Consider the following 16,576-nt stretch of genomic DNA (forward strand, 5'->3'; position numbering starts at 1 on the left):
CTGAAGATGACCTTGGATGGAAGCAGGACAGCAGAGTGAATGACCCTTGGTTGTCCCTCAGCCAATAATTTTGCCTTTTGAGACTATCTTTAGTTTCCCCAAGGTGGATGTGCAGTCTCTAAAAGGACAAGGAGGGAGATGATTATATTTTCATTTTGTGCTAAATTGGTTTGTTCCAGTGCTGGCAATGAAAAGTCATCACCCCACGGACCGGCAGAGGACTTCCTGCTGTTCTGTCGTGGTTCCCATTTGCTGCCTTCCTCTGGGCTCGGGCTCGGAGTTCCCACTGGTGAACAGCAGCTGCTGCCCTATGTTCTCAAAAGTGGTTTCTAATCCCTTCTGCAGTGGCCTTGACCCTGGAGTTAGGATCTCAGGCCCTCTGGGGGCTTGATTTTCCTTCCAACAGGATTTTAAAGGTGGTCCTGTTTTGGGTATGGGGTTGTTCTCAAAACCAAGAATAGAAGCCACAGTGCCATACACTGCTCTCTGCTGTTTGCAGCTGAGAAGAGGTGGGAGTTGGGGGAAAAGCCACAATAAAAATTGTGGAGGTGGGTGTCTGGCACAGTGATGAAGATGCTGCTTGGGATACCTGTATCCCCTATCAGGGAGCACGACTAGGGATTGAGTCCACAGCTCCTCCACTTCAGATCCGGCTTCCTGCTAACCCACACCCTAGGAGGTTCTCCCAGCCACCCATGTAGGAGACCAGATAGAGTTGCTGGCTCCTGGTTTCAGCTTGGCCCAGCTCTGGCTGTCGTGGACATTGGAAGAGTGAATTTGTAGATGCAAGATCTCTCTGTGTGTCTTTCTTTCAAATTAAGTGAAAAGAAATTTTTAAAAAATCTTTAAAAATTGTGACTTACTTTGATCTCCACGCTGGGGAAGGCGCTGCAGCTGCAGTACTTGGCTGATGCCGACCTCTGTGCTGACTTTTGGTGAGTGCAGTTGGGACCGATGTGTCTGGAGATTTCCATCTTCAGTTTTTTTAGCCCATAATTTGCTACCCACTTTGGAACAAAGGAGAGAACTCTATGTTAGGTAACTCAGGTTTAATGGATCTATTAAAGCCTCCTATTAGAACTGTGGGCTCCCTAAGTCCTCTCTGAGCATGCATTGCATGGAGATTCCTATCCCAGCACTGAGAAGGCTACACAAGAAATGGGTACAGGGACTGACATTCAGGGAGGACCCCCTAGTCCTCAGTCCAGTAAACATTGCTGCTTCCTCAACATTCATTTCAAATTCCCCTATGAAATCCTTGATTGGTCTAAAGTTCAGACTGTAAACCAATTAGGATCATCTCAGGATCCTGGTCACAATGAGAGATATGTGAACCAGCAGGCTCAGAGCAGTCACAGCACGGCATCCGGGATTGGCCCAATCAGAACCAAGCTCAGACTTTGATTGACAGGGAAGAAAGACATTACACCTTTCAGCTGTAAACAAGAAGGGGGGTGTCTGCTGCTTGCAGACAAAAGGCTCTGTCACCACTAAGGACTGTACCCAAAATATGTTTCAATTAATCCTCTTTTTTTTTTTTTTTTGACAGGCAGAGTGGACAGTGAGAGAGAGAGACAGAGAGAAAGGTCTTCCTTTGTCATTGGTTCACCCTCCAATGGCCGTCGCGGCCAGCGTGCTGCGGCCAGCGCATCATGCTGATCCGAAGCCAGGAGCCAGGTGCTTCCTCCTGGTCTCCCATGCGGATGCAGGGCCCAAGCACTTGGGCCATCCTCCACTGCCTTCCCGGGCCACAGCAGAGAGCTGGCCTGGAAGAGGGGCAACTGGGACAGAATCCAGTGCCCTGACCGGGACTAGAACCCCGGTGTGCAGGTGCCGCAGGCGGAGGATTAGCCTATTGAGCTGCGGCGCCAGCTTCAATTAATCCTCACATCTCCATTTTACAAACAAGGACATTGACATTGAGTATTGCTACGTGACTTGTCCAAGGTCACCCAGCTGGGATGTGGCAGACCCAGATTTTGAATTCACGTCTTTTAACCCATATTCCATTGGCCACATATGCAAGCATGCTGCCCAGGTTAGTGCTCATTTCCAAGTATGCCCACCCTCCTAGAAGTAGTGGAAGAAATCATTGCCTAGGGGGTGTGGCCGATGCAGATAACTTAATACCTCTTGGCTTGAACACACTGTATCCTTTCTGGGCAACTCAATAGAACCTCTAATCCTTCTTATACCCTTTCCTTGTGGGTACTTTTTGTACACAGAACCTAGGAGGGAAAAAAAGCAGGGTCATCCTGGGCTCCTCTCTTCCCTTCCCCCTCCCTGCCATCACTCTGCTTTCATGTCAATTTCTCTGCCAATCAAAAAGCAGTAGTGAAATTCCTTAGGTGAATTTTGCTAAGGAGGCTGCCAGGTGAACGGGGAGAGGGCTTCTCAGGCCCTCCCTCCACTCAGCAAGAAACTGCTGCTGGGATCTACACCAATCAACCTGGCCTAGAGGAATCTTTACCCCTTCCTGACCAGCCTCGTGGGGGACAGAAGCACAGTGCCCAAGGACCTCTGGGATCTCCTCTTCAATATTGACTTTTCTCAGTCTCTGGCAGGTGTCAAGACTTTGTATGTGCGTTTATCTGGGCGGGGAGAAGTGACTTGTCTGAGGATAGGCCTGCTCCTGAGGCCCTGCTGGGATTGCATGTCCTGGGCCAGATGGAGGGGGTCTTCTTCCATGGGCCTGCTGCCCTCCCACTTCCCACAGGGCAAGGAGGCTGACACTGGGTGGCCTCCAACTCACCCACGTTATTCCCTGTCTCTGTGTAGAACAGTGAGACAGAAGTCTCTGCGTCCCTTGATTTGTTCTTCCTTCTCCATGCTGTCGTCCTTTCTTTCACTGGCTCCGCTGCAGCTAGAAGACATGAGGCTTGTTGGTTGGAGCAGCCATGTGGGTTCCTGGGATGAAGCTGTCCAGCCTGGCTTAGAGATGTCTCGATTTCAGCTACGTTCTGCCCCTGGAAATGTGCCTCTGAGATGGCTCAGAGACACTCCTTGCCCACACCCCTGGTCCCCTGGCCTTGCGTGGACCCCGACTGGGCGTGGTGCTAAGTGCATGCTAACACAGTGCATGTTCTGTCTACGGCATCCTCAGTGAGGATTACAGTGAGCTAAGTGGAACTCAGAGCTAGTGAAAAGCAGAGCGGAGATCCCACTTTGGTCGTGCTGATCCCAGAACTCTGCTCTGAGCCATTTTGCTATGTCTTTGACATTAGAAATAAGACACCTAGTTTTAGGTGAATACTTTCATGAAAAGAGAAATGCTCTGACATAACCAGTTGGCACATTATCCTTAGCCCCTGTGGGTCTGGATTTCTTTACCAGAAAAATGAGGATTGTCAAAAGCACTTTCTACACAGGGTTAATTATCATATGCTTTAATAGAGGACTTCAAAATCAATGTGGAAAATGGATTTAAAGATTTATTTATTTATTTGAAAGGCAGAATTACAGAGAGGCAAAGAGAGAGAGAGAGAAAGGTCTCCCATCTGCTGGTTCACTCCCCAGATGGCCATAACGGCCAGAGCTGCACCCATCTGAAGCCAGGAGCCAGGAGCTTCTTCTGAGTCTCCCATGTGGGTGCAGGGGCCCAAGGACCTGGGCCATCTTCCACTGCTTTCTCAGGCCATGGCAGAGAGCTGGATCATAAGTGGAGCAGCTGGGACTCGAACCAATGCCCATAAGGATGCTGGCACTGCAGGCCGCGGCTTTAAAGATAAGTTTGGTCAGGGTGAGTATTTGGTGCAGCACTTAAGGCAGCTGCACTCCATATTAGGTTTGAGTCCTGGCTCCACACCAGATACCAGCTTCCTGCTAGTGTGCACCCTAGGAGGCAGTGGTGATGGCTCAAGCAGTTGGATTCTTGCTGTCCACACAGAAGACCTGGAAGGAGAAACCAGCTCCTGGGTTTGGCCTGGCCCAGCCCTGACCATGTGGGCATTTGGGGAGTGGACCAGAAGATGGGAGATCGCTCTCTATCTGTCTCTGTTTCTGGCTCTTAAATAAAGGAAAAGGTAATTTGGGGGTGGGCATTTGGCTTCATAGTTAAGACACTGGTTAGGATATCCACATCATATATCAGAGTGCTTTGGGTTTGGTGTCTGGCTCCAGCTCCTGATTTCAGCTTCCTGCTGGTATAGACCCTGAGAGGTGACAATGATGGTTTGGGTGACTGGGTTCCTATTACCCACATGGGAGATCTGGGTTGGGTTCCAGTTCCCAGCGTTGGTCCTTGGCCTGGCCAGGCAGTTGTGGGCATTTGGGAAGTGGATCAGTGAGTAGGCACTCTCTCTGTCTCTGTCTCTGTCTCTGTCTCTCTCTCTCTCTGTTTTTCTGCCTCTCAAATACATTTTTTTAAAAGATTTATTTTATTTATTTGAAAGAGTCACAGAGAGAAGAGGCAAAGAAAGAGAGAGAGGTCTTCCATCTGCTGGGTCACTCTCCAAATGGCCACAATGGCAGGAACTGAACTGACCAAATAAATAAATAAATCTTTAAAAAAAATTCACTTTGGGGCAAAAGATTTTTGAAATCTATGGATAATTTTTTCAAGATATGTATTTTCTATTAATTTCTTGAAGACGGCCCATCTGAGCAAACAGTATGGCAGATGATCAAGACTGAAGACTACTGATCATTTCAGGTACCACCTCATCAGCCCAGGCCTCAGCTGTGCCCAGCCAACCTCGGACCACCACCACCCCGCTCCCTGCCCAACCATAGCCACTTATTACCTGGGGAGGCACTTGCTCTGCCACTGTGTGGACGCCATTTCAGAGTTTTCAAGGAAGGGCTCTTCTCTCTGTCAGGGCCATCCTGAATGTTCTAGAAAACATGTCATCTTTCCCATCAGAGGTCTGTTCTCTATGGGTGGCAGTACCCCTAGTCACCCCAACCTCAATGTGGCAATCAGGAACACACTCAGCCCACCTCTGGCAGCACAGTCAGAAAAGACTCTGGGTTTTGAGGTGAAAAAGTGTGTATGAGTGTGTGTGCATGCTGGTGTGTGTATGGAGAAAGAGAAAGAGAGAGACAGAGAGAAAGATATAGGGATTTGCCAGAACTTTCTCCATTAGTTACCTGCCCCTCTTTCTATTGGTTGGGATTTCTGGGCCTCCAGCATGACAAGCAACCACTCAGGTAACTTCTGTGCCCTACTGAGCACCTGCGTTTTAAGGCAGGAGCATGGCAATAGTTAGACAAAGCCAACCACAGTCCTGGTGCCAGCTAAGGAGACCCCTGGGTGAGCTGCAGCTCCAGGGCGCCCCCAGGCTGTTCCAGGAGGTTCTGGTTAGAGGCTATCATGTAGCAGAGGACATTTCACACTGAATTAGCTCAGGAACCCCTGACGCCCAAGAGGCAGAACCTGAGACCCCAGGGTTTCTGCCCAGAACTTGGGAAAGCATCAGAGGCCAACGTGCCTGGGCCAGCTCCCATCACCTGGCAGAGTTCTTAGAATGCAAGCAGTGCCCGTGTGCACAGAATCCCCTAGATGTGCAGCCCTGCAGGTGGGAATGGTGTATACTGTCTGGGATAGATTCCTCATTCTGAAAAGGGACTATGCTCTGGAGGGTCTCTCAGCGAGAGACTAAAGAACTAAAGACTAAACTAAAGAACCCTGTATGGGTGCCAGTTCAAGTCCCAGCTGCTCGGCTTCTGATCCAGCTCCCTGCTAATGGCCTGAGAAAAGCAGCAGAAGGTGGCTCAAATGCTTGGACCCTTGCCACCCACAAGGGAGACCCTTATGAAGCTCTTCGCTCCTGGCTTCAGCCTGGCCCAGCCCTGACCATTGTGGCTATCTGGGGAGTGAACCAGGGGATGGAAGATCTCTCCCTCTCTCTCTCTCTCTCTCTCTGTAACTCTGTCAAAATAATTTTTTTAAAGGGGGCTGTGCTGTGACTTAGTGGGTGAAGACATTGCCTGTGGTGCCGGCATCCCATATGGGTGCCAGTTGGAGTTTTGGTTGCTCCACTTCCAATCCAACTCCCTGCTAATGCACCTGTGAGAGCAGAAGATGGCTCGAGTGCTTGGGCCCCTGCAACCATGTGGGAGACCTGGAAGAAGCACCAGGCTGGCCCAGCCCTGGCTGTTGGTTCCATCTGGGGGAATGAAGCAGCAGATGGAAGATTCTCATTCTCTCTCTCTCTCTATCTTTTAAATAAACATATAAATAAATAAATCTTTAAAAAAAGAACTCACAGGGTTCCTTGCACCTTTGTTGTGGGGTTCCTTCTAGGGCCTCTTTTGAGTGCCGATGTGGGGGGGCTCTTTTATGAGAGACAGATTTGCCAGGTCGTGAATGGGGACAAGTCCCCACAAGGCACAGGCCCACCCTCCAATTCCTGAGATCCCTGGTAGGTATTGGGCAGCAGTAGCAATATTTCATCATAGACTCTAATTTTTCTGCCCCGAGAGATGCTCTACAATAAGCCATCAAAGGTACTTGTGGGTGCCAGCCTCATGGGGTTCTTAGAGGGGCTGGAAACAAAGCTGGCAGAGGCAGGCAGGCAGAGCCATGGGCATGGTACCCCCACAGCCTGGAAGAAGAAAGCCCAGGGGAATTCCCCTCCCTCTGGCCAGGGGAGGGGGCATCCATGGGACACTGGCCACCGAAGCTGCTGCCCCATCCCTGTAGGTCCTAGGGCCTGAGAGTCTGGCCTCAGCCATTTTGAAAATCTAGAAAAGACCAAGAGACAACTGGAGACACAATCCTCCGCATGTTGTTAGGGAGGGGAGTCAAACCGTTCTGGCCACTGCGGGGGCCGTGGGCTTGGGAGGGCGGCATTTCTTGGGCTGACTTCCTTGCTTGGGCATCTTTGGCTTCTCCTTTGGGAGGGCTGCACTCTCCAGTTCCTTTTTTGAATGGTTCTTCAGCGAGGCCACTAAGAAGGCACACTGCAAGGGAGATGGGGAGGGTTAGCAGCGTCTCCGGCCACTGAGGATAGACAGACAAATACACGCATGGCAGGAGAGAACCCTGGTCTCCCCTGGACTCCTCTTTCTGTCCCTAGAATGCCACCTGGGGCTGAGTGCTGTGGACCAATCCTATTAACAACAGTAAGTACCCTGGTATGGAGGGCCTGGGTGAACTGGGCACTGGGCCAGTTAATGCCTGGGTATATCAAGCCATCATGCCAACTCTGCTGGTAGGCGAGGTGCTATCTTACACCCGTTTTACAGATGAAGAAACCAAAGCTCTGTGAATTTAAGGTTCTTTTCTTTTTTTTTTTTTTACTTTTTTTTTTTTTAATTTTTTAATTTTTGACAGGCAGAGTGGACAGTGAGAGAGACAGAGAGAAAGGTCTTCCTTTGCCGTTGGTTCACCCTCCAATGGCCACCACAGCCCGCGCGCTGCGGCTGGGGCACCGCGCTGATCCGATGGCAGGAGCCAGGTGCTTATCCTGGTCTCCCATGGGGTGCAGGGCCCAAGCACTTGGGCCATCCTCCACTGCACTCCCTGGCCACAGCAGAGAGCTGGCCTGGAAGAGGAGCAACCGGGACAGAATCTGGAGCCCCGACCGGGACTAGAACCCGGTGTGCCAGCGCCGCAAGGCGGAGGATTAGCCTGTTGAGCCACAGCGCCGGCCAAATTTAAGGTTCTTGCACAAGGTCAGACTACTAGTCTATAGAGGAGCTTCAGTTGAAACCCAGGCTGGGGGCTGGGGTTGTGTAGTGGATGAGACTGGAGCTTGTAATGCCAGCAACCCATATCAGAATGCTGGTTTGAGTCCTGGTTGCTTCACTTCCCACCCAGCTTCCTACTACTGCACCTGGGAAGGCAGCGGATGATGGCTCAGGTACCTGGGTCCTTGCCATCACATGGGAGACCTGGATGGCATTCCTGACCTCTGATTTCAACCTGACCTAGAACTGGCTATTATGGCCATTTGGAGAGTGAACCAGAAGATAGAAGTTCATATTACTTCCCTCTCTCACTCTTTCTCTCTCCCTCCCTCCTTTCTCTCTGATTCTGTGCCTTTAAATAAATATAACTTTTTTTTTTTTTTTGACAGGCAGAGTGGACAGTGAGAAAGAGAGCCAGAGAGAAAGGTCTTCCTTTTTGCTGTTGGTTCACCCTCCAATGGCTGCTGTGGCTGGCGCATCGTGCTGATCCGAAGCCAGGAGCCAGGCGCTTCTCCCGGTCTCCCATGCGGGTGCAGGGCCCAAGGACTTGGGCCATCCTCCACTGCCTTCCCGGGCCATAGCAGAGAGCTGGCCTGGAAGAGGGGCAACCGGGACAGAATCCGGCGCCCTGACCGGGACTAGAACCCGGTGTGCCAGCGCCGCAAGGCGGAGGATTAGCCTGTTAAGCCACGGCGCTGGCCAATAAATATAACTTTAAAAAAACCACAAAAATCCCAGGTGGGTCTGAGTCCAAAGCCAGCTCCCTTTCCATTGTAAGACACAGGTGCTAGGCAGCTCACTAGGAGCCCAGTGCTGACTCCAGATGCCCACAGAATAATGGCATTGTCCTTCACTTCTTTTACTACAAATTTCTCAATCAACCCTAAAGGTTTTCCACTAATTATTCTCAATCAAAGCCCTAGAAGACCCCAGTCAAATGGAAGTGAGCATCCCAAGGAAGGGTGCATTAAGCTAGCGCTGTCTGTGAACATCTCGCAACTGAGCCCATCAGCTGAGAGAAAGGGATTGATGTGACCTAGGAGAAGGGACTTGCAAGGGCACTGCAAGGAGCCCTGTCTGGGAGGATGGCTAAGGTGTGCCTAGGAGAACCACAGACCTGCCACGGAGACACAGCCCTCCCCTCCCCCATCTAGCCGCAGAGCTGAGTCCTGGGAACAGCGCTGATGGACACACGAGGTGGGCTCCTTCACCATGACCCCCAACACATTCTCCGTCCAGCCCCATGGCTTGAATGATCCCACATCTCTATCTCTGACCCATCTTTTTTTCTACCTGCCCCTAGAACACCTTCCCTTGTTATCTCAGAGGCCCCACAAACTCATCAGTGTCCTAGGCCCATCTGCATTGCACTCCCCCAGGGGCTCCTCCTACTTCCAGCAGCACCCCTGTCCTCCAGGCTCCCAGCAACGACCAAGGGAGGTACTGTGGATTTCTTTTTCTCCCTCACCCTTCAACAGTTACAAGTCAATTCATCCTATTAGCCCTGTGTCTATTCCCTTATTTTGTGGCTCCTGACATGATCTGGCCTCTGCCTACCTCTCTAATCACATATTTTATTGTTCAACCCCCCTTTTAATTTTTAAGTGATTTATTTATTTTATTTGATTGTCAGAGTTGGGGGGGGGAGGAGAGGCAGAAGCAAAGAGAGAGAGAGAGAGAGAGAGAGAGAAAGAGTTTTCCATGCACTGGTTCACTCCCCAAATGGCCACAATGGCCAGAGCCAAGCCAGGCCAAAGCCAGGAGCCAGGATCTTCAACAGGGTCTCCCACATGAATGCAGGGGCCCAAGGACTTGGGCCATCTTCTGCTGCTTTCCCAGGTACATTAGGAGGGAGCTGGATCGGAAGTAGAGCAGCCGGGACTTTGAACCGGTGCTAATACGTGATGCCAGCACTGTAGACAGTGGCTTTACCCATTATGCCACAGCACCAGCCCCGCAACCCTCCTTTTTAATGAGCTGTGAATATCAGGGAGCAAGCCATGGAGGACGTGGAAGGGAAACAGAAGGCAGAGGAACGAATCCTGAGCCCCGAGATTAGGAATGAGTTCATGAATGAGCCTGATGGGTCCCAAGTACTCAAAGGAGGTCAGAGTGTGCAGCACAGACTGAACACCAAGGACTCACAGGGAACAGTCAGGTTTCACCTGAAGCCTTGGGGTCAGGACAGGGTGGGAAGCTGATGTGGGACGAGTTATGTCCCCCAAAAACATATGCAGAAGTCTGACCTCCTGGCATCAGTGACTGACGTTACTTGGCAATGGGGTCTTCGCAGATGTAACTAAGACATATGCTGACATCATATTGAAGTAGAGTGGGAGCTTTATTATTAATTTATGTTTTATCCAAGAGGGAGAAATAGAGACAGAGAGTTCTCACCCACTGATTCACACTCCCCAAATGCTCACAACAGTTGGGGTTGGGTCAGGCTGAAGCCGGGAGCTAGGAACTCAATTCAGGTCTCCTACATGGGTGGCAGGGCCATCACCTGCTGCCTCCCAGGGCACACATCAGCAGGAAGCTAGAATCAGGAGCAGAGCTGGGATTGCAACCCATGTGCTCTATATGGGACGCAGTCATCTTAACTGGTGGCTTAACCACTAGACCAGATGCTAGCCTAGAATCTAATATGACTGGGGGTTAAGCCACTGCCTGAAACACCAGCATCCCATACAGCAGCTGGTTCGACTCCCAGCCACTCCACTTCCAATCTAGCTCCCTGCTAATGTACCTAGGAAAGCAGTGGGAGATGGCCCAAGTGCTTGGACCCCTGCCACCCACATGGGAGACCTGGATGAAGCTCCTATCTCCTGGCTTTGGCCTGGCCCAGCCCTGATTGTTGTGGCCATTTGGGGAGTGAACCAGTGGATGGAAAAATCTGTCTCTGCCTCTCTCCTTCTCCCTCTCTGAAATTGTTTCAAATGAATAAATAAATCTTTAAAAAAATCTAATATGACAAGTGTCCTTGTAAGAGGAGAAGAGATGCAGATGCTCCTAGAGGGAAGACAGTTGTTTGGAGTCAGAGCGGAGACTGGAGCTGTGCTGCCACAAGCCAGAGAATGCCAAAGATAGCCAGTGACAGGCGCTCCCTCCTTGAGGAAACTTCAGACAGGTTCGTCTTCTTGGCTATCTGAATCCAGTTTTAGCAAAGACTCCTTCTAAGTCACTGTAGTGAGAACCACTCTGCCACTGGGATCCCCCTCCCTGCTAGCCAGGTCCTCCCCAAGTCTGCAGCCACCACTGTGTTTAGCAAGAACCTCCCTACCCTTGAAATCCAATCATGTCCCTCGTGGTAATTTGCCATCCCCTGATTCTGCGGACTGTAACTCCCCAGCTATCTTTGCTGTCATTTGGAGTTCAAGCGCTCTCCCCTTCCGCAAGTCTTACAGGAAATCCTCCTCGCCAGTTTTCACTGGCATCCAGGCAGTTAAAAATGGCAACACTAGTCCCCACCAAAAGCTAAGAAGAGGCAAGCAAGGATTCTGCCCAGAGTTCTCAGAGGGAGCGTGGCCACGGCCCCGCTGACACCTTGATCGCAGACTTCTAGCCTCTGGGAGTGTGAGAGGAGAACTGTCTCCTGTTTTAAACCACCTGGTTTGTGGTACTTTGCTATGGCAGCTCCAGAAGATGAACATAGAAGCCAGCGCAGTAATTCGGCTCACACCGAAGGTGTTACCTTTTGGGAGTAGTTGAGAGCCTTTTCCATTTCGGATATGATGGAGCTGATGTCATCACTCTCATAAATGCCTGGAAACAAAGAACATTGAGAAGATGGGAAAGGGGGTGTGGATTCTGGCCTGTGTCCACATCTGGATGCACGAGGGTGTTGCAGAGGTGACTGGAGCTTGAGGAGCTGGGAGGGGCTTTAACAGGCTGAGTCGACCAGTCCCTATGCCTACACTGTCCAGTGGGGAAGGGGATGGGCAGGTACCGTGTGGTCACTGACAGTGGAGCTGACCTTGGGACACAGTGTCCTGGTACTCACCCACAAGAAGAGTGGGTTAGGCTCCAAGATATGTGTAGTGGGCACAGAAGTCACATTTGGGAGGGCAGAGAGTGTAATGGCTAACCTGGCCTGCCTGGCTTCAGCTCCTGCTTCCGCCACTTAACTACTTGTGTGTTTTTGGGCTCTTGGTCTCTCAGCTTCCTCACCTGTAAAATGGGGGTAATGATCACCTCCTTCACAGGTTACTGTGAGGAACAAATCATATGTAAAATGCTTAGAAGTGTGTCTGGTCGTAACAGCTCGTCTGCACATATTTGCTGTTATCAGTAATGATCACCAATAGTGTAAATGGCCATGCCCAGCACTTTTCATGGAAAGAAAGATCTGGCAACCAGAACTCCAGCCCTGGTCAGGCCACTCTGTGACCACAGGCACGCCATGCATCTAGGAGTGACCTCCTCTGTGAGTTAAGGAGGTTGGAAAGCAACTGGTGTGTCCCAGCCTCTGTTACTCCCGCAGCACTCTCACACACCTGTGTCTCCAAACCAGTGGAAGCGGCCACCGGTAGCCCGGGTGACCTCCTTGTAGGCAGTGGCTGTGTCAGTGCGGCTGGCATAGCAGGCAGGGGCTATGCTGTCCATTTGTGGCTCACCCACGTAGAAGAGACACACGTTTAACTGGAGGTCACAGCCGCTACAGGCTTCTGCCATGTAGGCGCAGAGCATGGACTATGGGAGAGAGAGAAGGCAAGAGGGGCCCATAGCTGCTGGCTTCAGACCAGTTCAGCCTGATCATCTTTCTTGAGAGCCCATGAGGCACCTGGCTCAGTGCTCTGGACCCAGGATAGAAAGAGATGAGTCTGGGTCTTACTAGGGATGGTCAAGGAGTCGCACCCAGCAGTCTGGTGACACCAGCTGTGTTCTGCAGAGTGATGGCATCTGTTAGAGACAGATTCTCCGGCCCCACCCCAGACCTGCTGAACTGGACAGCGCATTTTAACAACATCCCCAGGCGCTTGTCTGCATCGTAAAGTCCTGGCTTAGAACAGCACACTGGAAAGACCCCTGCCAGGCATCCTCCCAGGAGAAGCCGGACGGGTCACAGAGGCTCACGGGTGCCCAGGACTCAGCGTACGCACCACGTCCTGGTCGGGGATGCCCCCCGTGAAGAGGTAGATGCCCTGGGATTGGTGTTTGTCCTTGTCCTTGAAGTCCACTTCCACGGCCTTCCGCAGGGCGCTGAGGATATTTCTGCTGCCCCCGCACTGCAGGGTCAGGGCCCACCTGGGAAGACAGGGATGCGATGCTGAGGGCAGAGGCCCAGAGCGGGAGGCAGCACACACCAAAGGCAGTGGTTTTCTGAATGCTGTTTGTGACTGTTCCAGGGCAGGGACCCTAGAGAGCTACTCCTGGTGGGGACAGGGATAGAGAAAGCAACATCCTGGAGGCTGTCCTCAGACGCAGCAGCACGGAAGCTCTGCCCGCCACCTACCGCCAGGCGCTCTGTAAGTTGTCATGGGTCACAGGAACCAGCTCTGGCCTCCAGCTTTCAATTGTGGCTCCAAACCTTTGAAGGAAACAAAGAAAACTCATTCTTTTTTTGACAGGCAGAGTTAGTGTGAGAGAGAGACAGAGAGAAAGGTCTTCTTTTTCCGTTGGTTCACCCCTCAAATGGCTGCTACGGCCGGTGCGCTGTGCCGATCTGAAGCCAGGAGCCAGGTGCTTCCTCCTGGCCTCCCATGCGGGTGCAGGGCCCAAGCACTTGGGCCATCCTCCACTGCCTTCCCAGGCCACAGCAGAGAGCCGGACTGGAAGAGGAGCAACCAGGACAGAATCCGGCGCCCCAACTGGGACTAGAACCTGGGGTGCCGGCGCCGCAGGCGGAGGATTAGCCAAGTGAGCCACGGTGCCAGCCTCACCTATTTCTAAGAACACATTTCATAGCACTTACTGTACAACAGGCCTGTCTCCTACCACTAGGCCATAAGTTCCTAAAGAACAGGCACTGTGTGCATTCACCTCCATATGCCCAATGCCAGCAGTGACTGGTATGTAGCAGGTTTTCAATAAAGCTTCGCTGACTGAATAGATGGCTAGGTAAATAAATAAAATCTTGTCTAAAGTGTATCTCTAAGAATTTTCTGTAGAATTTATTAGGAAAAGATTAGGCTACGGTACTGAATCATATCTGGTGTTAACTGCTGGCTTGCTAGGGTTAGCACATGCCCTATTTGGTGAGAGGTTGAGTAAAAGTGAGCATTTCAGGGCAGGTGTTTAGCCCAGTAGTTAACATGTCAGTTAAGATGCCATGTTCTACAGCAAAGCACCTGGGTCAATGTCCAGCTCCTGTTCCTGACTCCAGCTTCCTGCAAACGTGGCCCTGAGAGGCAGCAGGTGATCGCTCAAGAACTTAGTCTCTGTCACACACAAGGGAGACCTGGATGGAGTTTCTGGCTCCTGGCTGTGGACTTAGTCCAGCTTTCACTGTTACAGGAATCTGGGGGGTGAACCAGCAAATGGGAGCTCTCTCTGTGTCTCTCAGACTAGTTTAAAAAAAAAGAACGCTCACCTCAACTGGGTTCCTTCCTTTCTTTTCTTCCCTAATTAGCTAGAAAAAGTATGCAATTGTTAAAGCTACATATGTAAATTTTTAATTTATATTTTTAAAATGTTGTATTTTAAAATTATACATAGGCAACAAAGAGAAACAAGATAAGTAGAAAAAAAATCAAAGAACAAAATGGGTTCTATCCTACAATTACAACTATATAAAAGTTACAGGCAGGGCCGGCGCCGCGGCTCAATAGGCTAATCCTCCACCTGTGGCACCAGCACACCGGGTTCTAGTCTCGGTTGGGGCGCTGGATTCTGTCCCGGTTGTCCCTTTTCCAGGCCAGCTCTCTGCTGTGGCCTGGGAGTGCAGTGGAGGATGGCCCAAGTGCTTGGGCCCTGCACCCCATGGGAGACCAGGAGAAGCACCTGGCTCCTGCCTTTGGATCAGCACTGTGTGCCAGCCACAGTGCGCTGGCTGCGGCGGCCATTGGAGGGTGAACCAACAGCAAAAGGGAGACCTTTCTCTCTGTCTCTCTCTCTCACTGTCCACTCTGCCTGTCAAAAAAAAAAAAAAAAAAAAAAGTTACAGGCAGAGCCGATGTTATGGCGAAGTAAGACCACCGCCTGTCATGGGTGCCAGTTCGAGTCCTGCCTACTCCATATCTGATCCGGCTCTCTGCTGATGCACCTGGGAAAGCAGAGGAAGATGGCCCAAGTCCTTGGGCCCCTGCACACATGTGGGAGACGTGGAGGAAGCTCCTGGCTCCTGGCTTTGGTCTGGCCTAGCCCTGGCCATTGCTGCCATTTGGGGAATGAGCCAGCAGATGGAAGATCTCTCTCTCTTTCTCTCTTTCTCCGTAACTATGCCTTTCAAGTAAATAAAATATAAATTATTTTAAAAAGTTACAGGCAACAAATATACATATATAATAATTTAAGAAATTATACAATATATAAAATTTTTAATTACACATAATTTTAAAACTATGTATACAAGTTACACATCATTTAGATGCACAATTTTACACTTCTATATGTATAATTTTTATTTACATTTAAATACTTATTTAGGTTTTTATTTAGGGTCCTACATCTTAGACATATTGTGGCATGTTAGAACCAAGCCGAGGACAAAGACCAGCTCATGGCTGGGGCCCCTCTCTTTTGTATTTGTTGGTTCTTGGTTTGGGAGCCAAATGGGGCAATGAGCTGAGTTACTTTCCCCTGGCTGATCAAGCAGCATGTTCTGGGGCCACTTATCACCTTCGCCCCAGTGGGACAGTCCTGTAGCCACTGAATTATTCAACGCCCCAAACAGGATCACCCAAATCAGATAAACCACGGCCGTCCCAGGCTGCAGAACACTCAGAGCATCCACCACCCAGCTGCCTGCCCTCAGCCTCAGCCCGGAGACGGCGTCCGAGCCCACACGTGACCCACCCTCCCCACCCCGGGCTACACAGCACATACGTGATGAGGTTGAAGGAGTCTTTGTTGGAGAGCTGCTCCTCCAGCAGCAGCCTCAGGGAGTGCTGGATATGAATAATGTACATGGAATTGGTCGCAGAGATATCCAGCAGTAAAACCACCCTAAAAAGAAACACAAGCTTTCAGAGGAGAACCGAATCTCTCAGATACTGTTTGTTTCGTTCCATTTTACTATTTAAAGTGTTTTCCAGAGGTGAGGGAGGGTTTGCATGCCAAATTCTTAGCTGGCCAAAATCTCCCCCCATGGGTTGAGGGCAACAGTGGTGAGTTGCCAACAGTGGACAGGAGACCGTGGAACCCTCCCTTGCAGCAAATTACGTAATGGAAGAAAGTCTCAGCATGAAGATGGTCTGGGGGGCAAGAACTACATAGGATGATCTTCACAAACTTCTTTCTTTTAAAGAACAGGCGATGTTTTTAAAGGCTGAGGTGTTTTAAAAATATTATATACGTATATTTTTAAAAATATTTATTTATTTATTTCAAAGGCAGAGTTCCAGAGAGGTAGACGCAGAGAGAGAAAGGTCTTCCATCTGCTGGTTCACTCCCCAGATGGCCACAATAGCTCCAGAGAGCTGGATCAGAGGTAGAGCAGCCAGGACTTAAATTGGTGCCCATATGACAAATCCAGCTCTCTGCTAATGGCCTGAGAAAGCAGTGGAAGATGGCCCGATTCCTTGGGCCCCTGCACCTGCATGTGAGACCCAGAAGAAACTCCTGGCTCCTGGCTTTGGATCAGCCCAGCTCTGGCCATTGTGACCATTTGGGGAGTCAATCAGCAGATGGAAGATCTCTCTCTTTCTTTCTCTTTCTGCCTCTGCCTCTCTGGAACTCTGCCTTTCAAATAAATAAACAAATCTTTAAAATATAAAAAAAAAAAGATCAAATAAATCTAGCCTAGAATTTTCAGCCACCTTAATCAGACTTTCCTGTTTTGTTT

At 50.4% G+C, this 16,576-nt stretch overlaps 1 protein-coding gene across 9 annotated transcripts in view; it reads right to left on the reverse strand.

Moving 5' to 3' along the window:
* VWA3A (von Willebrand factor A domain containing 3A) overlaps window positions 1–16,576 on the reverse strand; it is a 58,981-nt gene that overhangs the window by 10,917 nt on the left and 31,488 nt on the right. For 8 of the 9 annotated variants that reach the window (XR_009864729.1, XR_009864731.1, XR_009864730.1 and 5 more), the window contains 10 exons: window positions 15,619–15,738; window positions 13,088–13,162; window positions 12,735–12,879; window positions 12,129–12,324; window positions 11,327–11,397; window positions 6,751–6,903; window positions 4,743–4,833; window positions 2,753–2,863; window positions 2,131–2,228; window positions 864–1,007 (listed from right to left, as the gene is read on the reverse strand). Coding sequence is in view for 6 of the 9 variants with exons in the window: in XM_062180369.1 (XP_062036353.1) it covers window positions 864–1,007; window positions 2,131–2,228; window positions 2,753–2,863; window positions 4,743–4,833; window positions 6,751–6,903; window positions 11,327–11,397; window positions 12,129–12,324; window positions 12,735–12,879; window positions 13,088–13,162; window positions 15,619–15,738 (1,204 nt within the window). In the remaining 3 variants the exon portion in view is untranslated. The remainder of the gene's footprint in view (window positions 1–863; window positions 1,008–2,130; window positions 2,229–2,752; window positions 2,864–4,742; window positions 4,834–6,750; window positions 6,904–11,326; window positions 11,398–12,128; window positions 12,325–12,734; window positions 12,880–13,087; window positions 13,163–15,618; window positions 15,739–16,576) is intronic. The other variant, XM_062180367.1, reaches the window with a different exon arrangement.

Source organism: Lepus europaeus, chromosome 21 (genome assembly GCF_033115175.1).
Source record: "Lepus europaeus isolate LE1 chromosome 21, mLepTim1.pri, whole genome shotgun sequence".
Taxonomy (NCBI): domain Eukaryota; kingdom Metazoa; phylum Chordata; class Mammalia; order Lagomorpha; family Leporidae; genus Lepus; species Lepus europaeus.